Genomic DNA, 23,229 nt, shown 5'->3' on the forward strand with positions numbered 1-23,229 from the left:
GTGTGTGTCTTTGTGTGTGTGTCTGTATGTGTGTGTGTCTGGGTGTGTGTGTGTCTGTGTGTGTGTCTGGGGATGTGTGTGTCTGGGGATGTTTATGTCTGGGGATGTGTGTATCTGGGTGTGTTTGAGTGTCTGGGTATGTGTGTCTGTGTGTGTGTGTCTGGGGGTGTGTGTCTGGGGGTGTGTGTGTCTGGGGGTGTGTGTGTCTGGGTGTGTGTGTGTCTGGGTGTGTGTGTGTCTGTGTGTGTGTCTGGGGATGTGTGTGTCTGGGGATGTTTATGTCTGGGGATGTGTGTATCTGGGTGTGTTTGAGTGTCTGGGTATGTGTGTCTGTGTGTGTGTGTCTGGGGGTGTGTGTCTGGGGGTGTGTGTGTCTGGGTGTGTGTGTGTCTGGGGGTGTGTGTGTCTGGGGGTGTGTGTGTTGAGGGTGAGCAGGGGGATGGACTCTCAGGGCAGCAAAATGAAGCCACTACATTTCTCCTGAACAGCCCGCTCCCTCATGCCCACCATTCCTGTGAGCTCAGGAGGAGCAGACACGGCCACCCGGTGACCTGACCGCCCCTGCTGATGGCTGGGCCTGGGCAGGGTGGTGCCTGCGCATGGGGCATGGCACAGGGCACCGGGCACCGGGCACAGGGCACAGTGCGAGGAGCACGGGCTGTGGGCGGCCAGTGTCACAGCCCCGCCCTGGTGCTCACCGCTGGGTGGACTGTGGGAGCCACACACCAACTAAGCGTTGTGATGGAGCTAAAGTAAAGGTCATCTGTGGAACAGCTGTCAGTCTGCCCACGGTGGGACGCACATTTTTATAACTGCATTCAGTATTAGCTGGTTTCCTTATGTGAGGAATTTAAAGTAAAGGGGTCCTTGGCACACAAACTGTGGGCCGGGAGGGCAGCTTCCTGACCTCCTGAAGGCAGGCACTGACCCTGCAGGAGGTGGGCGCCAGGCAGAGGCCTTTGCCCACATCCACGACCCCCCTCCCCACCCCAGGCCAGGTGTCTGGGCAGGAATCTGCACCCAGCTGTCTTTCTGCCCTGTGCTGTGTGGGAGGGCTACAGGAGACCGTGCTGGTTAAAAACAGCACCCAACAAGTCCCAGGGGGCCTGACTGTGGGCACAGCCCTCCCCACTGGCAGAGGAACTAAGTGGGCGTGGCAGTGGCTTCCTCCTCTTCCGTCAGTGGGCTTGGCCGAGGCCCCAGGAGTTCGGGCCACACAGCCTGCTGCTCTGCAGAGCCTGGAGCAGCCAGCATGGGCTGGGCGGCCGGCCTGCTGAGATCCCTTCTCCTCCTTCTGAGTAAGTGAGGGTGTGGTGAGGGTGGCAGGGAGTGGGGGGACTGGATGAGACTTTGCCCGCTGGGGCCCAGTCCCTGAAGCATGGCTGTGTCCCTGTGGACAGATGGCTTTGCTCACTCGATGGACAGTGAGCATTGCTCTTGTCTGGTTCATTCCAGCTGCAGCTCACAAGTGCTCCCAGGCCTGGGAGGACTGGGCAGGGTCACGTGGCAGAAAGCACTCTGCTTGGGACCCAGATGCCTCTGGCTGTGACCCTGGGCTGCTCCGTGGCCCACAGACAGCAGCAAACCTCAGGCCTGTGAACAGCAGTTTCTGAACCAATAGAACAGGTGATAGTGCTTATCTTTGAGGATAGTGTGCACGTTACGTTGAATTTAATCAAGTCAAATCAAAATAATTCCACAAGATGGGAAAATTCAGGCGGGGGGAGCGTCTGCCAGGAAGGGAGGCGGCCGCTGCCGCAGTGACACCTTCGCTTCTCAGTCACCTCTGACCCTGGGCCTCAGGGAAGGACCAGGCAGAGGCAGAGGCCGTGAAAAGCGCTGCCAGATGTGGAGGGAGCAGCAGAAGCCAGTGACACAGGAAGAAGCCGAGAGCGGCAGAGGCGAAGGCACAGAGGGCGTAGAAAGACGCTAGAGGGAGGCAGCAGAGGGGCCAGAGCCACGCAACTTGGCCAAATCCCCTTTGCCAGCAACGTTCCCTCTGAATAAGGCACGGCACCCTCATGTGACAAGGATGCTCTCCCAGAGCGAGCCCTGGGCCAGGACTCAGAGGCAGCAGGCGGCCCACAGTGACTCACAGGAAGGGTCTCTGAAGCTGGCAGCAAGCCCCACGGAAAGCTGACAGACAGACAGACAGCGCAGCACCTACCACATGTACCCGTGGGAATACTCCCGGGCAGTGGCAGCGAGGGACGGTGAGCCAAGCGAGCAGGACTGGGCCCGCAGGCAGCCCGAGCCCAGTGAGGCGGCAGGAGATGGCAGCGGTTCTAGCCCGCTCCTGCTTTCCACCTACTTAGGTCATTTGTGCTGCGGGAACGGAAGTTAGGTTTAAGAAACTCACCCAGGAAATGTGCAGATTACACAAATAACTACAAATAGGTAGTAAGCATTCACAATGCTCGAGCTCACCAATCAGAAAGGAAGGTTCGGTGCTTCCCCGGTCCGCTAGGCTGCAGTCCCCGGTAAACGCCGCCTGCGCTCGCTCAGCGCCCGCAGCAGCTGTGCAGCGGGCCGCTCTCCCTGCGTTTATGTGAGGCTGTTCGGACTGGGACTGGGCCGCGGCACCCAGCCGGTGGTGCCTGCAGAACTCCTAGCAGAGAAGGGTAGGAGTGAGCCTCTGCTCCACCCCCCTGAGCAGCCACCCTGGCCTGACCGGGCAGCTCAGAGAGGGCAGGCCACTCCTCTCCGCTGGTCTGTGACCTGAGGATGCTGACAGCACGTGCCCAGGGCTGGGCAGGGAGGTCGCGTGGTCCCGCCTGCAGAGCAGCCAGCACGCAGCCAGCACTGACAGGAGCTGCACATTCACCAGTGGATGCTCAGGGAACGCATTGATCCAACCTTCCCAGAAGGCAATCTGGCAATAACCCAGAAATCGCAACTTCAGGGTTTATCTTAATGAAATAATGGGGCAAAGCTCCCCAAATATTTAATAGCACTGCTGACCACAGGGAAAGTGGAACAAGCAGTGAGCATAGGAGTCCGGCGCGGCCCCTCATGCTCTGCGGCTTCACACGCTGCCCGGGGTGCTGAGTGAAAGACAGCCCTCAGGGGCCCTCACGCACAGAGTGCCACGGCCAGCCCGGCAGGCGCACGACGCCTGTTTGGGGACTGTCTGCTCACCTCACCCAAACCTGACTGGCAGAGGGTAATAGCACCTTTATTCTTTCCATGAATAGGAGGATCAGGCATTTTTTTAGTTTCTCTGTATTGAAATTTTTCATAATGAACGTATATATCCATAATTCCAAAATAAATTTCTGTGAACAAAATAAAATAGCAAGGCAGTCCATTGAAAGCAGCAAGGGAAAGGGTTTCTCCTCTCTGGGCTGGTGGGAGGAACCTACCGGGTCACCCCGTACAACTTATTAATGAGTGGCCCGGGAGGACTGGTGCCAGCCGGTCCCTCCGGGGCAGAGTGAGCAGTGGGTGAGGCCTCAGGGACCGCGAGAAAGGAGCATCTCTGCCTGGCACCCCCATGGCATCAGGGGACCCCACACACAGCAACTGGAGAGTTTTTAAAACACAGTTTTTTAATATCCTAAAGGTATTTTTTGTTATTAATCCTCACCTGAGGATATTTTCCCCATTGATTGTTAGAGAGAGTGGAAGGGAGAGAGGAAGTATGTGTATGTGTGTGTGTGGGGGAGGTGTGGAGGGGGGGAGAGAGAGAGAACGAGAGAAACATCCGTGTGAGAGACTCATGATTTGCCTTGACAGGGAATTGAACCTGTGACCCTATAACACAGGCCAGGGCTAAAAATACTTTAAAAATATAACAAACATTCATGGGCCCAACATCATGAATGAATGAACACATTTAAAACTTTGGTTGTTTTAAAGGTAAGTGTATTTAATAGTATCTAGATCACATGTGTCAAACACAAGGCCCGCGGGCCAAATCCGTCCCGCCAGGCCTTGCAATGTGGCCCGCACCGCGCTGTCATCACTGCACTCCGCTGCGTTTCCATCACAATGACAGTTTATGACTGTTCAGTAAACCATTCGGCCCGCGATTTAGGCTGGATTTTAGATTTTGGCCCCTTCTCTGATTGAGTTCCACACCCCTAATCTAGATGATAAGTTGACATATTCAGCAAAGAAACCACATCAGAGATGGAGGTGAAGCCTTTGGCTCCCTCCTCTGTCTTGCTTCCTCCTCCCCTGGCCCGTGGCGCCTGGGTTTGGCTGTACATCCTTCCTGTGCCACGTTCTAGGTGGTAAGACGTGACCTGGGTGCACACAGCACACTCTGACCAAATGAACCAGACATACCGGCTGTAGCTGCCTGTGTCCTGTCCCGACACTACATGTAGCAGCGTGGCTGTCCATCCCGCTGCTGGTGGGCTGAGGCGGTTCCTAGCTCCCCCACCAGCCCCCGGGTCCTGCCCGGCCTCGGTGCAGTGTGGTCCCGGGGTGCACCTGGGAGGGCGATGCTGAGTCATGGTGTGCACTGTGTTGGTTGTTGCCAAATTGCTTCCCGTCGGGAGGGCCGGCTCTCTATCCCCACAGACCCAGCCATACTCGCTGTGATCAGACTGCTCGTGTTTTGCCGATGAGAGGATTGTAAAATGTTATTGCCAAGTTTTCAGGTTATGTGTTCCTGATTACTAATGAGAATAACCACTTTCCTATATTTACCACACAGTTAGGTTCCTTTTTCTGTATATTTCATTTTAGTTTTATTTGGTTATTGGTCTTCTGTGTATTTTTTCTGGATATTAATTATTTGTCTGTGCCATGTGTTGCAAATATTTGCAAATATCTCCTCTCAGTATGTTGTTTATCTTTTATCTTTGTGGCATCCTTTGCTTTGCAGAAGTCTCTAAATGTGATATAATCAAATCTATCAGAGAGAGAGAGAGAGAGAGAGAGAGAGAGAGAGAGAGAGAGAGGAAGAGAGAGAGAGAAAGAGAGAGAAAGAGATAGAGAGAGAGAAAGAGGGAACTTTCTTCCTGAGCCATTTGAAAGTAAGTTGTACACACGTTATTTTTTATTTTTATTTTATTTCTTGTATTTTAGCCCCTAAATGCATTCCTGTGTATTTCTCCGGAGGTACTCTCTTACATAACCACAGCACAGCGAACAGCTCAGGAAATGTAGCAGTGACAGATGCTGTTACATAACCGCCGTGGCCCCGGCTGACCCATGGCGGGCGCCCTGTGCAGCTTCGCTGCGCTGCACTGGAGCCAAAGCCGCGGAGCCGGCACGGGGCAGCCACGCCCTGCGCCTTCTATAACCTCACAGCTCGGCCTTGCTCTTTCTCGACGCTGGTGTTTTAGACGCGTCCATCCTGTCCTCTCACAGGACACTTTCACAGAACCGTGGGGCTGCACCACATCCTGAGGGTTGGACTCTGGTTTCCCTTCTCCACCCGGAACGGCCCCCTGCCCGCGCCCTGCAGTGGCACACGGGGAGCCGCAGGGCGCCAGTCAGAGAGAGGCTGGTGCTTTGGGCACAATGACAGGAGACTTACAATGAGGCTTTGGCTTGTACTTGTCACAAGGCTAAATAATTATTTGCAACTTAACCATCAAACGATCAATATTTTTAAAGTTTGCTAAGATATTGCTCTAAGAATAGCAATTGAAAACACCTGATAAAATTTCTAGACATTTTATTAGAGGTTTGCACCTTCCTTTTTATTTTTCTTGATTTCAGAGGGGAAGAGAGAGGGAGAGAGTTTAGAAACATCAATGATGAGAGAGAATCATTGATTGACTGCCTCCTGCACACCCCACACTGGGGCGAGCCTGCAACCTGGGAACGTGCCCTAGCCAGGAATCGAACCATGACCCCCCGGTTCATAGGTCGACGCTTAACCATTGAGCCACCGGCTGGACTGCACCTTCCTTTTGAAAAGCTGGCATGTGATATATTTCTATGGACTCTAATTCCAACCCAAATGCCAGCCATCTGTCTCCATTTTAATCTGTTGAATAGCACCCGCTGAAATCTATGCATTACTATAATCACGTTAATAAAAGAAATACAATATCACTTTAATTATGTTCCAGTTGCCTAAAACATCCTTCATTAAAAGAGCCAGAGTTATTGAAGAGAACAGCCTTTTCTCTCCCCTTAATTTATAATGAAAAGATGGCAGAGGCAGGGTGAAGAGAATTAAATTCGTTTTTATCTTACAAGTCAAAGTCATCACTTTATTCCTTGGCTCAGAGGTCCCTGAGATCTTTGTAAAAATCTTTCCTGACAGCTTTCCCGGCTCCAGGTTCCTGCCAAGAGGATGGCTCAGATGGTGTGCGGATTCCAGAGAGAGAGAACTCTTGATGAATTGTTTCTTTTTCTGTGTAACAAATCTCCACAAACGTGCCACAAGGGCAGAATACCCAGGTCTCTCTCTCAGAAAGGCAGCCTGGGGAAGGAGGAGCTGGGCCCCGGGAATCGAGGAGATCTCCTGATAGAGGAGACTTTTCTTCATGACCTTGCTCAATTTCTAATTGGATTGCTTGTGTGTGTGTGTGTGTGTGTTTAATTTTGTGTTGTCTTTTTTTAAGTTCCGAAGTTTAAGAGTTCTTAATATATTCCATATGAGTCCTTAATCAAATATATGATCTGCAAATATGTCCTCCCAGTCCCATAGCTTGTCTTTCATTCTCTTCACAGGGGCTTTCACAGCCAAATGTTTTATTTTAATTAAGTGTAATTTACTGATATTTTTATGGATCATGCTTTAGATTTGTGCACCAGTTCCTTGGCCTGGCCTGTGCCCTCTTGCATTCTGGGACCCCTCAGGGGATGTTAGACTACCGGTTTCGGCCTGATCCCCACAGGCCATTGAACGTCACAAGTACTGGTCTAACAGTCAAATAGCCGAATGGTTGCTTAGGCTTTTATAGATATAGACTAGAGGCCCAGTGCACAAACTCATGCATGGGTTTGGTCCCTTGGCCTGCCCATTGATAGGGCAGATTGGGGCCACCAGCCAGAGGGGAGGGACTGTGAAGGTTGACCAGCTGCAGGAGGTTGGCTGTGGGAGCGCACTGACCATCAGGGGGCAGCTCCTGGATTGAGTGTCTGCCCCCTGGTGGTCAGTGCACATCATAGCTACCTTTGTAAGGATCATTTAGGCTTTTATGTATATAGATGTGTCTGGTACTTAGCCAATAACACACAATCTTGATTTCTGTAGGTATATGTGTTTTAAGATGGGAGAGTAATTCATACATTATTCTTCTTTTCAAAGAAGTTTTTAACAATTCTTGTTCCTTTACCCTTCAAGAATCTTATCTATAACAACAAAAAATTTGCTTGGATTTTGATAGAATTACATTAATTCTTTATCAATTTGGGGATAGTTGACATATTTTCCATGAATTTCGTAAGTATTTCCATTTATTACTTTTTTAAAAAAATTCTCTTATCAGCCTAATAGAGTTTTCCATAGGAAACCTGTACCTGTATTATTAGACCTGCACCCAAGCATTTCTAAGTGACTGTGAATTGTGTTGTATTTGTGCTTTCTCTTTCTATGTGTGATTGTTAGTACACAGACATGCAATCGATGTAAGTGTCAGTATTGCACCTGGCTCCTTGCTGAACCCACTTATGGTTCTCAGAGTTATTTTTTAGATATCTTGGGATTTTCTACATAGACCATGGTGTCATCTGCACCTAGGGACAGTGTGTCTTCCTTTCTACATGGCATGCTTTTTATTTCCTTTTCTTCACTCATTGGGGTGGCAGGACCTTTCTGTACTACGTTGAAGAAGCTTGGTGATGGCTGATATCTTTGCCTTGTCCGTGAACTTACTGAGTCATTATCTTGGTTCTCGCTATTAAGTATGATACTAGCTGTGGTTTGTGTGTGAGTGTGTTTGTGTTTTTTTTAGAAGTTGAAGAAGTTTTCCTCTATTTCTAGTTTTAAGAGAGTTTTGTTATGAATGGTGTGGAATTCTGTCAAAGGCTGTTGCTGCCTCACTAAATATGATTGTGCGGTGTGTATCTTGTTTAGCGGGTTACTAGAGTGGAGTACATTGCTAGGTTCTTGATATTGATCAGGTCTTGCATCCCTGAAGAGACTCCACTGGTCACACGTGTAATCCTTTTACCATGTTGATTCTATTTGGTAATGTTTTGGTAAGGGTTTTGGCTCTGTGTTCAGGAGAGACCATGTCTGCAGGTTTCTTTTTTGCATTGTTTTTGTGTGGTTTTAAGGTTACAACAATGCTGTTGTCATAAAAGGAATTAGGGAGTGTTTCCTCCTCTTCTCTCTTCTGGATGGGATTGTAGAGTGTTGGTGCTAATTTTTCTTTAAACATTTGCTAGAATTCTACCACAAAATGCTCTAGGGATGCAGATTTCCTTTGGTGGAATTTGTAGATTATGAATTCAATTTCCTAAATTTGAAGCATCTATTTCATATTGGGTGGGTTAGTATAACTTGTACTTTTTTAAATTTTTCTTTCTTAAAATCCTCACCCAATGATCTGTTTTTTATTGATTTTAGAGAGAGGAAAGGGGAGAGAGAAAAATCGATTGGTTACCTCCCATATGCGCTGGGACCAGGCATGCAGCCCACAACCTAGGCATGTGCCCTGACTGGGAATCCAACTGCAACCCTTTGGTGCACCAGACGACCTTCCAACCCACTGAGCCACCAGCCAGGGTTGTGACAGTTTGTACTTTTTAAGGAGTTTTATATAAGTCATCAGGTTTTTATGTATGTAGAGTTGTTCATGGTATTTCCTTCTTTCCATTCCTGATGTCTGCAGGGTCTGTGGTGATACCCCTGCTTCATTCTGATCTTGGTAATTGATGTCTTCTCTCTATTTCCTTTATTAATCTTGCCACAGGTCTGCCACTTTGATTAAGCTTTCAAAGAACCAGTTTTTTGTTTCACTGATTTTCTCTATTATTGTTGCTTTCAATCTTCATTGATTTCTGCTCTTGTTTTATTACTTCTTTCTGCTTGCTCTGGCTTTATTTGATATTCTTCTGGTTTCTTCAAGTGGAATATTAGATTATTAATTTAAGATTTCCTCTTTTCTCATGTAAAAATGGCATTCAGTGCTATAAATTGCCCTCTCAGCACTGCGTTAGCTGTGTCTCACTTTGTCGGACCTTCAGAGAGGGCGCCCGAGGGGACCTGAGGCCACAGAGAGCAGAGACCTCCTAGGCTCCACCTGAGCCACAGGACATAGTGTGACCTGCAGGCAGCCTGGATCACTGTGCCCCGTTCTCCCACCGCCCCCACCCCCACCCCAGTGCCCATGTGAGATTCCTGTAGAGACCAGCAGGTGGGGTTCAACCGCCCATTAGGGTGTGGGACCCTGAGAGGGCACAGTATCTGCCGGTGCTTCCACAGAAGTGAGGGTTATGGTCCCCAGGAGGCAGCCCTGCCCTGCCCTGCTTTTCCCTTTCCCTTCCCCTTTCTCTTTCCTCTTTCCTTTCCCCTTCTCCTTCCCCTGTCTCACTCCCCATTTCTCACCTTCTCCCACTCACAGGCCTCAGCCCTCTAGAGGCCTCTGCTGGGCTCTGCACCTTGTCCTGACATCCAGGCCAGGCCCTGGATGGGGGCCTGCCTCCTCTCTGCCCGCCCTCCTCCCCAGAGCTGCCCTCCCTGTGCACTTCTCTCCACATCTCCACGCCTCCAGCGTGTGGAGGACCCCTCTGTCCGTGCCCACTGTCAGGGATCTCACAGCTATTGGGCTGGGCAGGCTCGGTGGCAGCCGGGCGGGGCCTCGAGCTGGGAGTCCTGGGTCTGCTGGATAGTGAGGGACCCGATCAGATGTTCTGGCTCCAGGCACCATCCTCCTCCCACAGAGGGCTCCTGGGGGCGCTTTAGTCCCCGCAGAGAGGGACACAGAGGAGCGAACCCCCGCTAGTGAGTGTAGCTGGTGCTTGTGTCTCAAGCTCCCCTGGTGGCCAGCCCCTCTGGCCCCTCCCATGCTCAGCAGCCCGGACCAGGTGAGGCCTTGAGCTCTGTAGGCGGGACACTTTGCATGTCACGGCCTCCCAGCCAGCACGGCCCTGCAGGGGCGGCTTCCTCGGAGGACCCGGTCTGGGTCTGCCCTCCACAGCCTGGGAAAGGGCCGATCCTTTTGGATCCTGAAGCTGCATACTGAAGCCCAGGTGTGAGTCTTTAAGAATTAATTAGCACAGATTGCTCAGGAAAAATGAAGCCAGCACAGGGTTTGGTACTGATGGTTTTCTGTAATTCTGAAGCTGTTTCTGGCCTGGAGGCTTTTCCTGTGCTTCCTGGCCCCGGGTTGGCCCTCCATCTCCCTGGTGTCCAGTTCCTCCCCGGGCCTGTCCTGGCTGGCAGCACCCCCTTCTCTGAAAAGCCCCAAAAGCCTAATTTTCCCACCTCCCCGCTCCGCTGACCCTGGAACTGCCTCGTTATCCCACTGCCCTGGTGCCCCCAGGCCTCCTGGCCTTGGCTCCTGCCCTCCTCTGCTGGACTCCTTCCCTTCCCTGCCTGTCCCCATCTCCTCCCCCCCCCACCCACACACACACTTCACCAGATCCTACCTGTCCTTTCACTTTTAACCTATGACCTCCGACCCCTCAGGCTGCGTGGCTAATGGCTGTGCATTTGCCAGTGTTAGCAGGTCCATGCGTGGCCTTCCTTACGCACTGCCATCTGCTGGGCACCCCTGCTGCTGGCCAGGAAACTGGAGCTGAGCTGGGGTGGGAGGATGCTCTGGCTGGTCCAGTGTCCTCTTTGCATCCATGGCAACAGGGACGTGTCCCAGGACGCCACAGCCTCCTCAGAGCATCTCTGCTTTGCTATTCTCCTTCCTTTGCTTTCTGACTCGAGACTGCGCAGCTAGGGCAGCTGTGGCTCTCTCCAGGCCTCTGTGCCTTCAGAGGAAGCAAGGTCAGCAGAGCGGATGGGCGACCCGCCCATGTGAGGTTTGGCAGCTGCAGTCTCTGTAACGAGCCGGAAGGGCATCGAGGAAGAGCAACTCCAGGTGGTTCCTGGGCTGTGACAGGGAGTCTGGGGTCTGCAAGGCGAAGCTGGTCCAGAGGAGGCTCTGTGTAACCCAGCAGCCACGGCAGCAGAAGCTGCAGAGCCCAGACCTGCCCCCGGGGCCCAGCATCCTGCTCCGGGCCTCCGGCCCCTCCAGGCCACGGCTGCCTCATTTGGGCTTCGTGTGCCAGAGAGCCCCCGTGGGCACAGGGGGAGGGGGGGGGAGAAGGGACACTGACCTGGCTTTTCTTTTTTTTTTAATTTTTTAAAATATATTTTTATTGATTTTTTACAGAGAGGAAGGGAGAGAGACAGAGAGCTAGAAACGTCAATGAGACAGAAACATCGACCAGCTGCCTCCTGCACACCCCCCACCGGGGATGTGCCCGCAACCAATGTACATGCCTCTGACCGGAATCGAACCTGGGACCCCTCAGTCCGCACTCCAATGCTCTACCACTGAGCCAAACCGGTTTCGGCTGGCCTGGCTTTTCTGAGAAGAGGACTCATCCATGAGCTCTGAGGGAGGGACAGTGGAGTTGGCACCCCGGAGCCCAGACTTGCAATGAGAGAAGCAGGCCTGTGGGCTTCTGGGACCCCCGCGCCAGCTGAGGTCTCAGGGGGGCTCTGCGCAAACGGCAGAGAAAAGGGAACTGCCTTGGGGAGTCCTCTCTAATGGGAGGGGCTTATACCCCATCTTTAGATGAGAAAAGTGAGGCCAGGGTCAAACTGTGTGTGAAGCAGAACTGTGCTGTCCCCTTTCACTGGGCACCCACTTCCGTCTCCCCGCCCTCCAGCGGGGCCCTGGCTTGGGACCTGGACCACGGCTCCGATACAGCCCCCAGAGGCTGCAGGAGTGTCCATCTGCGTCCCACCGGGAGCGTGGGTGTTCCGTCCTCAGACGGGGAGGCCGGGTGATCCGGGACCAGCAGAGACTCGGGCCTTTAGAGGAGAACAAGAGCTCCCCTAGGACAGGAGGCATCGCACAGAAGGGCAGCCGGTGAGGGCGCAGATGGCGGCACACCACTGCCCCACTGCCCCACGGTGCCACTGCCCCACTGCCCCACGGTGCCACGCTGCAGCCACACAGCCGCTTCTGCCCATTGGGGTGCCGCAGAGTGCGCCCCCACTGCGGGCGGGCCCAACAGGGGTGCACAGCATGGGCTCTAGATGTCAGGGCGGCTCTGCGAGGTCAGATTCCAAGTGAGATGGCCAAGGCCTCGCTGCGCCGTCCGCTCTCTCGCTCTCGCTCAGGAGCAGGGAGCAGGCCTGCTGGCCGCCCTTCCCGCGGGGAAGCCGGACACAGGGAGCCACGGGCCCTCCCACACTCCCTCTTGCAGGAGGCTCCTTCCTGTGGGGAAGCACTTGCAGAGAGTGGGCAGTGCTCAGCAGGACTGAGGTGGGAGGGGCTGCAGAGAGGGGGCTGGAAACCAGCTGTTTTTTGGGGGGAGAAGGAGGGGAATTGGTGGTAGAGTATCAGGTTCTCTGACAACAGCATGTCCCAAGGGGCATGAGGAAGAAGCAGAGACCCTAGACTCAGCCACAAGTGCCGCTGTCACCTTAGCAAACGGAGGCAGCCTCTGGCAGGCAGAGCCTCAGGTGTGTGCCCGGCGAGAGCTCCTGAGTCCAGGGCCGACCTGGGCACATGCAGACACTGCGTGGGCGAGGCCACCCTGGAACCTGAGTGCCCCCTGTCCTCCCCCTCCCCCGGGAGAGGCAGCCTCTGGGGCCTGCTCCAGGCAGCAGCAAGGGCAGTGCTCGCCTGGCTCCCCTCTGCTCCTGGCTCAGTGCGGACCGTGCGTGTGTCTGCCGGCCGGCTCGTTCCTCCTGCCCCCGGGGAGACCAGCCCTGGGCCAGCCAGCTCCTGCTCAGCCCTGGGACTCTCCCCTGGCTGGAGAGCCTGTCCTCTGAATGCTGAGCTCCCTCTTCCTGTCTGCAGAGAACCCAGAGACTCCCGAGGGCAGTGGCTCTGGCTTCCTCCCGTGTCTCTCACGGATCTGACCGTGGGAGCCCTGAGAGCCTGGCTGTGCTTGCCGGCCGGCCCCCCAGGGCCCTCCCTCCTCCGTCCGCTTGCAGAGCCTGGGAGATCAGCGCTTGGTCTAAGGCCCAGGAGGCAGGCGTGGGGTCAGCAGGCTAGCGAGCTCAGCATGGACCTCACACAGGGGCTCCCTAGAGCTCAGGGCGGAGACAGAGTGCAGGGAGGGCTGCCTGCAGGGTCTCCTCCTCCAGGAGGGAAGGCTGCCTCCAGCAGCTGGCCGGCAGGGATTCCTGGGGAGGGCCGTGGCCGGCCTGAGTGCCTGCAGCTGTCAGGGCAGTGGCCGGGGAGGGCGCTCACTCAGTCCCTGACCCTGGGCCGGAGGCAGGACAGCCTGGAGAGCCAGTGTGGGCCCAGGCTGTAGAGGCGGCCTCCGGGCTCGGGGTGGAGCATGGGGTTGGGGTGAGGAATAGGGGTTAAACCGAGTCCCAGCCATGGGCTCCCTGCCAGAGAGGGCCAGGAGCTGAGAGTCCAGATCACTGGTGGGCGAGGCTGCGGAAGGGTGCTGGGTGCCAAGCCTTTGGACACTATACATCCTTCCCCCTCTGCCTCCCCGGCTCCGGCCTGCAGGCTGAGCTGGCGCAGCCTCCGCGTGTCCCGTGCGCATGTTTCCTTGTGTCTCTGGGTTCCTAGCTCTCTGCTCTTTTCACCTCACTCACTCTGACCTGTGTCCTGTCTTCTCTCTCTGTCCCAGCTTCAGCCTGGCTGCACTGCATCGCGGAGCCTCTCTCCAGGCTGGGTGTGGAGGGGCTCTGACGTTCCAGCAGGACTCCAAGATGCCAGGAGGGGACCAGGGCCACCTCTGAGCCCCGGAGGAGTGGTCCCTGCAGCAGGCTTTCCCGCCGTGCGGGAGCCGGTGGCTGGGGACAGGCCTGCTCACAGAGCAGTTCTGCTTTAACAGACTCAGGGTTTCCTTTCTTTGCAGATGTTGGAGGAGCTCAGGTGTTGGCAACAGACAAGTCCACTGGGACGGAAATTGGTAGGTGCCCGCCCAGCTGTTCTGCCTGGGAGGTGAGGCGGGTGGGGCTGCGGGCTGGCCTCTTAGCAGCTGTCACACATAGGAGGGCGGCACTCACCTCATCACCAGGCCTGCCGAGTGGCTAGTACAGCTCTCTCCCCGACATTGTCCTGCCCAAGAGCCCGTCCTCAAAGGGAACGTGAGTCCTCGGGCCACCTTTGTCCACACTCTGATGTGCAGCGCCAGCACCCTGCCCACAGCCTGGTTCCCACCGCAGGCTCGGCCCTGCTCTGTGCCCAGGGCACTCTCTCTGTACAATCAGCTCCTCTCCCTCTGAGAGTTCACTGGGCAGGCAGTGACCTGTGGAGAGTGGCCTCCTGTCAGCCCAGCCCTGTCTCCAGCACTAGAGGGAGCCCTGAGCTCCCCAGCGGCCAGCAGGTTCCCGGGCCAAGCCGCATCCCCTTGCCTTCAGAGCTCGCAAAGGGCCTAGTGGACGTGTAAGCCAGGAGGCCTGAGGAGGCCGGGGAAATGAACTGCTGGCCCCCGGAAGAGGCTTCACAGCAGGGGAGCCCCGGGTGGTGTTCTGAGAGGAGGGTCTGGGTCAAGGAGCCGGAGCCTGTGCCCTCCGGAGAGTTTAGGGAGGTTAGGTCGCCTCGGTGGGCCACACGCATGACCTGGGGCTTCGTCCAGAATGTGACGGTCGCCTGGAAGCCCTTTGCAGGAGGTGACCCTTGGAGCCATCGTTCAATGTCTACTCCCTCAGACATCAAGTACGCCCTCATCGGGACGGCGCTGGGCGTGGCCATCTCGGCGGGCTTCCTGGCGCTGAAGGTCTGCATGATCAGGAAGCACTTGTTCGATTACGACTCCTCGGACCTGAAATGCACAGGAGACAACGGTAAGGACATGGCGCTCAGCCCGGCTCCGTCCCCGACAAGGATGGTTCCCGGCAGCCACCCACAGGGCACCAGGGCCACTGCGGAGCGCTTGGTAGAGACAAACTGGAAACCACGGGTGCAGAGAAACACAGTGACCCCATCCCGCCTGTCTGTCTCCGGCTCTTCTCCTTAGTGGCTTCCTGGGTGGGAATGATGAACGTGATCCCGGGGCAGTGAGGCTGGTGGGTGGGAAGGGGACTGTGTGGCCAGTTGCATTTTTTTAGAAACGGGGAGTCCTCGGTCCAGGATCCTTCGGTTCTCAGTGTCCTGCGGGGCACAGCGCACGCAGACACGGAGTTATCAGTTTGTGTGTGGCTATTGAAAATATTTTTTTAGAGGGAGAGGAAGAGAGAGGGAGAGAGAACATTGATTGCCTGCCTCCTGCACTCCGCCTACCAGGGATGGAGCCCGAAACCTGGGCATGTGCCCTGACCGGAATCGACTGGCAAACTTTTGGTGCAAGGAACACAAAAAGCCATACCAGCCGGGGCAGTTTGTGACTTTTGATGGCAGAATGCAGCAGTGATTGACACCCTTCTTCTCGGGGCAGGGCCTGCAAGAGCCACGCCCATGTCAGGGATAATGGCATGACGGTGCGGTTTTCCTTGAGGCTTCCTGAGGGTGAGGAAGAAGATGCCTCAGCATGTCTCCGGAAAACTCGGTGATCTTCTGTGAAGACATGCCGAAGGCGTGGGGCGCAGGTGCCTGGCCAGGAAGAGGGGAGCAGCAGCTCTCAGGATGAGATGCTAGTGTGGCGAATTGCACCAGGGGCTCCATTTGCCATGGGAGTCTGTTTGCCATTGAATTTGTATCCCTGTGAACAAGGAAGGAGGGAGAGCAGCAGCCTCGTCATCACAGAGCAGGTGCCCATCAGACCCTGAGGGCCAAGCTCCAGGGGCCGCAGCTGGAGAAGAGGCCAGGGCAGTGCTTAGGGAAGGCTCTGCCTTACCTGCCTGCTGAGCTCTGAGTTCTCCTGGGCAGGAGCTGGACAGAGGCTCTGGCAGTGCTGGCAGGGAGGAGGGGGCGGGGGGCACACAGAGCCCTCAGCTCAAGACCACTGCCCCAGTGGCCCACCCAGGGAGCCTCTCAGTCCTGCCGAGTCCAGCTGGCTCTGGCTCCTTCCCGGTGCCTGGACTGAGCAAGCTGCCCGGGGACCACAGCGCCTCCTTCCTAACGCCCGCTCTCTCTGTTTAGATACCATCGCGCCAAGGAAGAGAGCCTCAAGGTAAGGTTGCGCTGGAGGACCGCCTCCCTCCTGCTCATCTGTTCTCTGTTCTCGCCCTGCCTGGCAGCCCAGCCCTTTCCGAAATGCTTCCTGGGGACGAAGATGCACCTGTGCCCCCTCCCCCTGCTCCTCTGGTGTGGGCGGGTGTCCTGAGAGGGTGTAGTAGCCAAACAGGCTCACCCGCCCCTGGCACTGGGCACCTGCTGCAGGCCTCGGGCCACTCTCCCCAGGTCCGGACCACAGAGGGAACGCTCAGACGGGAGCCGGGCAGAGTGATCTCGCCTCCCCCGTGGTGAGCCAGCTCCCTGGGACAGCCAGATGCCCCACACCGGCTGGGGCTCTGAGTGAGGGAAACTTAGTTTTGGATACGCCGGGGCACCTGGAAGTCTCCAGAGTTTGTCGCAGACTCTGCTGCAGAGACAGCTTAGAACTGGAATTCACAGGAATGTCAGGTGTCACCATGCCCGCCATTCACCCTGTGGCGTGTCTGCACATGGCCACCAGCAGGTGGGCGCAGAGGCTGTGACCATGTGTGACAAATGACGGACACACATCTGAGTCTGGGGAGACCTGCTGTGGCCGGTGCAGCACAAGCATGTAGCCCTGCTTTCCTGGTTTCTTGTGGCTGTGTGACCTGTCAGAGGGAACGCTCCATCATGCGTGTGTGCGTGTTCTGGATCATTTTGACATGCCAGAGCTGGGAGAGGCGACTTCACGATGCAGGCCAGGTGGCCGATGGTCACTCAGCAGCAACCCCTGTGCCTGCGGGTCAGGGAAAGGGACAGCAGCCGCAGGAGGACACGGTGATGGAGGGAGGAGGGAAGAAGCGAAGGAGGAGAAGTGGGGGGTTGGGCCTCGCTGGGACGGGCCCTCACCGTGCGGGAACTGCTCCTGGCCTGGGTCCTACGGGAGCCCCCACAGCGCAGGGTTTTCGGAGCGAAGGGAGGCACAGCTCAGGGTTCTGAAGTGTCACTAGGCTGAGTGGGGAGAAGTTAGACTAAAGGACAGCAGGTCAGCTCTTACAGCAAAACTGCAGGTGCGCTCTGCCACCAGGACGACGTGCTAAGTCACTTATCAGAACATATCACTAGTAGGGTGAGTGATGTCTACCCTGCTCTTCTGCTTTGCAGCTCAAATCTCAACTTCTCCGAAAGGTGAGTTGGCTGCAGGTCAGCACTGACTGAGGGAGAAGACAGGCCGGCCGTGGTGGCTGTCCTCTCGCCATGAGAGTGCAGCTGCCACCGGCCAATGGCAGGCGTCCTGGGCCAGGGAGGCTGTGAGACCAGGAACCAGCATCTTTTAGGGACATGTGTGGGAAATCCTAGCAAGATGTAAAATGAAGCTGTGGGGCATTTGCCTGCTTAGAGCTGAGAATACTGCATTTTGCAACATAGATCATTTTTAAAAATATATTTTTATTGATTTCAGAGAGGAAGGGAGAGGGAGAGAGAGATAGAAACATCAATGATGAGAGAGAATCATTCATTGGTTGCCTCCTGCACAACCCCCAGTGGGAATTGAGCCCACAACCCGGGCATGTGCCCTGACCAGAAATTGAACCTTGACCTTCTGGTTCATAGGTCAACATTCAACCACTGAGCAATACTGCTCAGGCCATTGATTTTTAAATTTTATTTACCAAGACCTCCTCTTGACAGAGGCCTGTCAAGCAGTTAGCCAATTTACTCCATTCAATGAAAAAAAATTCCAAACTTTTCTCTGTGTCATCAAGCTCTCAGTTTGGTGTTGGATCTTCACTTCTGCTTTGGGATCTCAGTGGGCAAGGCCTGCAGGGGCAAGGGGTCCTGCAGAGGCACCTGCTCCCCAGGAAGGAGGCACCTCCCCCGGGTTTATCCGGATTCTCGGTTCAAGCTCACACTCCCTGGGCCTGCTGGCCAGTCCTCATGCACTGCCCACTGCGCTCACTCTCCTTTGTTGGGAAACATGGTAAACATACCGCAAAGCTGAAAGAACTGAGTAATAAAAACAGACACACACCCTTCATCTAGAGTCACAGGTTAGCATTTGCCGTTTGTCTTCTCTGTATACACCTATTTCTTCTGCTCCACGTAACAACTGGCACAGACACAGGGCATTGCATTCCTACATGCCTTATCATCTACCTCCCACATGATCACCACGTAATGAACGTGCTTAGAAAAATGAGTGGTAATTCAGTATCATCTACTGCGTAGCCCATATGCAAAGTCCTCTGATGGTTTAAAAGCATCTTTTATAGCTCTGTTTTCCTAAGCCAGCGTCATTGCATTTTATTTTGTCTCATTTTATTTTCTCTCGTAATTGGACAACCTTTCCGCTTCCCCCCATGCCAGAAATTTCCAGCCTTTTTCATCTCATGGCACATAAATAATTACTAAAATTCTGCAGCACACCAAAAAAATATATTTTTGCAGATCTGACAAAAAGTAGCTGTCGTTTTAATTCACTCACACCAGACAGCTCTGTGGGGTTGGCTGCTGTCGTTTTTATGGCGGTCCCAGGGAAGAGGGCGGTGCCAGAGTAGATGCCGAGCAGCCAGTGTTTAAACGTTCTGAGGAGCACCTAAGGCGCTGTCATTTGGAAGTACCACGCCTGTCCCATCTGAAGCCCCATTTCTGGTTTGTTAGGTTCTGTCCTCCTGAGTAAATCCAGACTGAGAATTTTGTGGAGACTGCTGCAGAGGGGACATTTGTATCGTCTGTGGTGCCGCCTCAGGGGCACCCAGGCCAGGCCCTTCTGTGGGTGGGGCTGTTTGCTCACTGGTCAGGGAAGCACCTGCTCGACTCCATAGTGCAGAGGGCAGCTTCCCCTGGGAACCAGTCAACGGTCAAAGGTGGTCCTTGGAGTCCTGACTCCCAACAGTTCCTCACCCAGTGATTTAACATCCTCACGATTTACATTTGAATCAATTATTGCATAGGAATTACAAAATTCTGAGTTTCTAATTTTAGCATTCCTTCCACACTTAATAGCTGGCATTCACAAAGGAGGAATTTTTCTCCCCCAACACATTTTCTTTTATCCAGTTGTTGAACATAATTCCTATGAACTTCAATGCATTTTAACTCATTGCCATCATCAATCTTTCTTATGCTCTAATTATCCCAAGTTTATCCAGTAAAGTCACTTCTTCGTGGCTTTTACAGGACCCCTGAGGCACTTAGCGTTTCCTAGACTTGGACACAACACAGTATCTCCAGTGCACCTTGTGCTGTCCCTGCTCAGACTGGAATCCCATTTCCCCCAGGGTCCCTCCCTCCAGCCCTCCCTTCCTCCGATTCCCTCCTTCCTCTACCCCTCCCTCCCTTTCCTTTTCTTAATGTGGAGTAGTTTTCAGAAACCAAGGTCTGGGCCCAATGTGTGCTCATAGCTACTAAGGCATTACTGCTTCTACACCCTCTCTGTGGACAGTCAGGAAATGTTTATTAAAATAACGAACTCAATACCTTAAGGTTCTTCCTAAGCTCTTCTTACTTTATATTTCCCCTGGCCTCCTCCAGAGTGAGAACCGTGCTTCTCAACCATATGAAGGCTTTCACTCATTTGTAGCATATAACACTCCCACTGCCAGGGTTACAGTGCACAGCTGCACACTTGCTTAGTAACGTGAACATTCCTTTACAGCTCCTCTTTTTTTTTATTTAAGAATTCAGCCTCTGTGTGCACAGAGTATTGTGTCCAAATTAAATTTACTTCTCTTTGTGGTCGCATTACCAGTTTGACACAGTGAGAGACATTGGATTGAGTCTGTGTGCCGTGTTCATGTTTTCTTCCTAATCCCTCGGTGTAACTGTGTTTTTGAGCTTGAGGAGCACGCACACCCCAGGGTCTTGCTCTCACCCCATCCACTCCACCAACCTTCTTCTTTACTGCTGCTTAGTATTCCATGGTGTAAATGTACCACAGCTTTTTACCCACTCATCTGCTGATGGGCCCTTGGGCTGTTTCCAGATCTTAGTTATAAACTAGAGGCCCGGTTTACGAAATTCATGCACTGGGAGGGTCCGTAGTAGTATTTACCGGTAGGTGAAGTCTTCAGGGTTTTCTATGTACAATATCGTGTCATCTGTGAATAATGATAGTTCTACTCCCTTCTTTCTAAGTTAAATGCCTTTTATGTTTTCTTCTTGTCTGATTGCTATGGCTAAGACATCCAAAATTACATTGAATAAGAGTGGTGAAATTGGACATCCTTATCTTGCTCCTGTTCTTAGGGAAAATGGTTTTAGTTTTTGTACATTGAGTATGATGTTGGCTGTAGGTTTTGATATACGGCCTTTATTATGTTGAGGTATGATCCCTCTATTCCCACTTTGCTAAGAGTTTTTATAAAAATAAGTGTTGGATTTTGTTGAATGTTTTTTCTGCATCTGTTGATATGATCATGTGTTTTTTGTCTTTCAATTTGTTTATGTGATGTATCATGTTTATTGATTTGAGAATATTGTATTATTCTTGCATCTCTGGAATAAATCCTACTTGGTCATTGTGTATGATCTTTTAATATGTTGTTGAATCCAATTTGCCTATATTTTGCTAAGGATTTTGGCATCTATGTTCATTCAGGATATTGGTGTGTAATTACAAATCTGTTTTTGTGTGTCCCAGAAGAATTTTCAGATTTTACTCTCATGGGTTTTTCACATTTCCATTTCTGTTTATTCCTAAATATTTGATTTTTTGTTGCTTTTGTAAATGGAGTTTCCTAACTCTCTCCTCCTTGGTGATTGATTGCTTTGGATGGGTTTTGCAGGTTACTATTGTAGCAATTGCCTTATTGGATACTGTTATTGTTTGCATTAGTTTCCTTCTTGATATTTTATTTGTCACCTTTATCATGTTCTAAATTTTATGATGCCATGCCAAACTGTAGATCTTTCCAATTCTTATGCCTGTAATTGCTTTCTCCTCTCTAATACACACACACGCACACACACACACACACTCAATGTGTGTGTGTGTGTGTGTGTGTGTGTGTGTGTATTAGAGGCCTGGTGCATGAATTCATGCATGGGTGGGGTCTAGCCAGCCTGGCCAGGGAGAAGGGACATGGGCGGTTAGCCAGTCTGCCTGCTAGTTAAACCCTTGGTCAAGGGGACAATTTGAATATTAGCCTTTTATTATATAGGATATACACTAAGTGACCAGATTAGTATGCATTCAGAGATCACAATAATCTGGCCACTCAATGTATATTTATGCTGCTGTTCCCTCGGTCAAAGCTGATGCACTAAGCACAGCATACCTCACCCTCCGTTACAGCATGTGCTTCAGACTTGAAGGTATCGCTTTCTGATTACATTCCCGCAGGTCTGTCCTACTATTCCTCTTGGTATCTGCCCAGATCTTTCAAACTCTTCAAGTTCTCAAAGTGGCTCTTTCCTTCAATGTGCCTATCACCCATGGGGAATGGCTTCTTCCCTTTTTGTCATCAAGGTGGGTGGGGTGTGTGGTCTTGGTTTGGTAGCAGAAACAGCCTCAGGGGGAGCCCCACCTGAGACTCTCCTCACTGAGCTGCAAGAGGAAATGCCCTCGCTGATGTGCTGATGACCCTTTTGCTGTGTAACTGTGTGTCACATAAGCTTATGCCACTTTAGTTACAGCATGGTCCCTCTGTCAGTAAGTCTCCCCTGGCTCTCTTCCTTTTCAGAGAGGCACAAGTGATCGAACTCTGAATGCGCAGCCACTCCAGGCGGGGCTTGGCAGTCTAGACAGCCATCCATGGCAGCGTGGGAACGTCTTGAATTTGAATGTCAAAGCTGGTGATGGACTTTAATATCCGGGCAAATAATAGCACGAACAGAGTCCTTCATGCCCTCGTCCTGGAGGAAAGTGTGACTTCCCTTCTGCAAGAAGCTCACCGTAGAGGGAGGCATGAGCACTGCGTCCAGGAGTGAGGAAGAATGGAAGCCGGTCAGCCTCTCTGCCTGCCGTGGTGCCACGCTGAGCTGCTCACACTTCCATGGTGGCGTTGACTCTACGTCACTGGAACCTCCCCACAGAGCGTGCTCAGGGAATGAGAACCAAACTCAAGACACAGCGTCTAAAGCACCAGCATCTTGGCCACAGGAAGAAAGCTTTTCCCAGAACTGTTGGCCTCACCTTCGCAGCTGCCAGAAGACTCCCCCAGGAACATCCAGGCACCCTGATGCCCGGAGACCGTGAGGCAGTCTCTCCTCCTACAGATGAAGCACTGATCTTCCAAAGGAGAGACGGCAAGCTGGGCTGGAGTGAGAGGACAGGTCGCAGGCCACAGGCTGACAGGCAGCCGGGCAGCCTCATGGCGGGTCAGCAAAGGATTGCGTGGGAAAGCCGATGCTGTGCCTGGGAGAATGCTATTCCAGTGTTCGCGATCACTGTTCCACTCACAGGATTACTGCCTGTTACTGTTACCGTGTGCATACCTTGTCATGGAGAGGCTCGGAAAACATCTCACTGTTCCCATCAACGGAAGGCTGGGGCCCAGCCCTGGCCACACGGCTCTGCCCTGGCCACACGGCTCTGCCCTGGCCACACGGCTCTGCCTGTGATGGTGACTGCGTTGGTGGCTGCAGCAGGAGCCCTCTGCACCTCGCCCTCAGCAGACACTGTGGTTCTGTGGATGGTGCTCCTCGAGTTGGGCCACTCTGCTCATGTGTGATGACACATGAGCTACATCACCACGAAGTGCTGTGTTATGCCAATTTGCCCGCATTCCCAGGACATCTGACTTGATAACAATGTAGCTCATTAGCAGCCTTTGTTAACTGATAACCTAGAGCAGGAATGCCACAGTCAGACCCAGTTTTCTGTGTGTAAGAGAATAAACCATCGTGTAAGCCCTCTGCTCATCGATTTGTTTCTTTGGCAGCATTTTAATGAAGATATCTGTTGTGAAAGGTAGAGACACCTGTGAACGGAAGGCGATGCCTCAGAATGCCCAGTAACCCTTTCATTTTCTGTGGACTCGACAGGACTATGGGGTCCGCTCCTGTCCCACATCTGCCATCTTTCCCCAGCTCCTCCTCTGGGCTCTGGTTTTGCTTCCCTCCCACAAGGCCTCCTGTGGAGAGCACAGAGTAGTGTGGGGGCCACTGCTCTCTCCTCAGGTTATAGAGGCTGACACGCCCAGAGGCAAAAGGGGCT

At 53.1% G+C, this 23,229-nt stretch overlaps 1 protein-coding gene across 1 annotated transcript; it reads left to right on the top strand.

Annotated features, from left to right (window-relative positions):
• The first annotated feature begins 1,161 nt into the window (after positions 1–1,161).
• TMEM273 (transmembrane protein 273) lies at positions 1,162–22,924 on the top strand. The gene is made up of 6 exons (XM_036461219.2): positions 1,162–1,298; positions 13,909–13,962; positions 14,705–14,839; positions 16,074–16,104; positions 17,235–17,258; positions 21,755–22,924. Exons 1-6 carry the CDS (start codon positions 1,253–1,255, stop codon positions 21,777–21,779), a joined length of 315 nt encoding a protein of 104 aa, XP_036317112.1. The 5' UTR covers positions 1,162–1,252; the 3' UTR covers positions 21,780–22,924.
• Positions 22,925–23,229: the final 305 nt, after the last annotated feature.

Source organism: Pipistrellus kuhlii, unplaced genomic scaffold (genome assembly GCF_014108245.1).
Source record: "Pipistrellus kuhlii isolate mPipKuh1 unplaced genomic scaffold, mPipKuh1.p scaffold_m20_p_35, whole genome shotgun sequence".
In the NCBI taxonomy this organism is placed as follows: Eukaryota; Metazoa; Chordata; class Mammalia; order Chiroptera; family Vespertilionidae; genus Pipistrellus; species Pipistrellus kuhlii.

Excerpts from the sequence above, each read along its gene's own strand:
- TMEM273 (XM_036461219.2), top strand. The coding sequence starts at position 1,253 with ATGGGCTGGGCGGCCGGCCTGCTGAGATCCCTTCTCCTCCTTCTGA. Across the intron at positions 1,299-13,908 it reads ATCCCTTCTCCTCCTTCTGA|ATGTTGGAGGAGCTCAGGTG; the intron begins GTAAGTGAGGGT and ends CTTTCTTTGCAG. Across the intron at positions 17,259-21,754 it reads AATCTCAACTTCTCCGAAAG|AGAGGCACAAGTGATCGAAC; the intron begins GTGAGTTGGCTG and ends CTTCCTTTTCAG.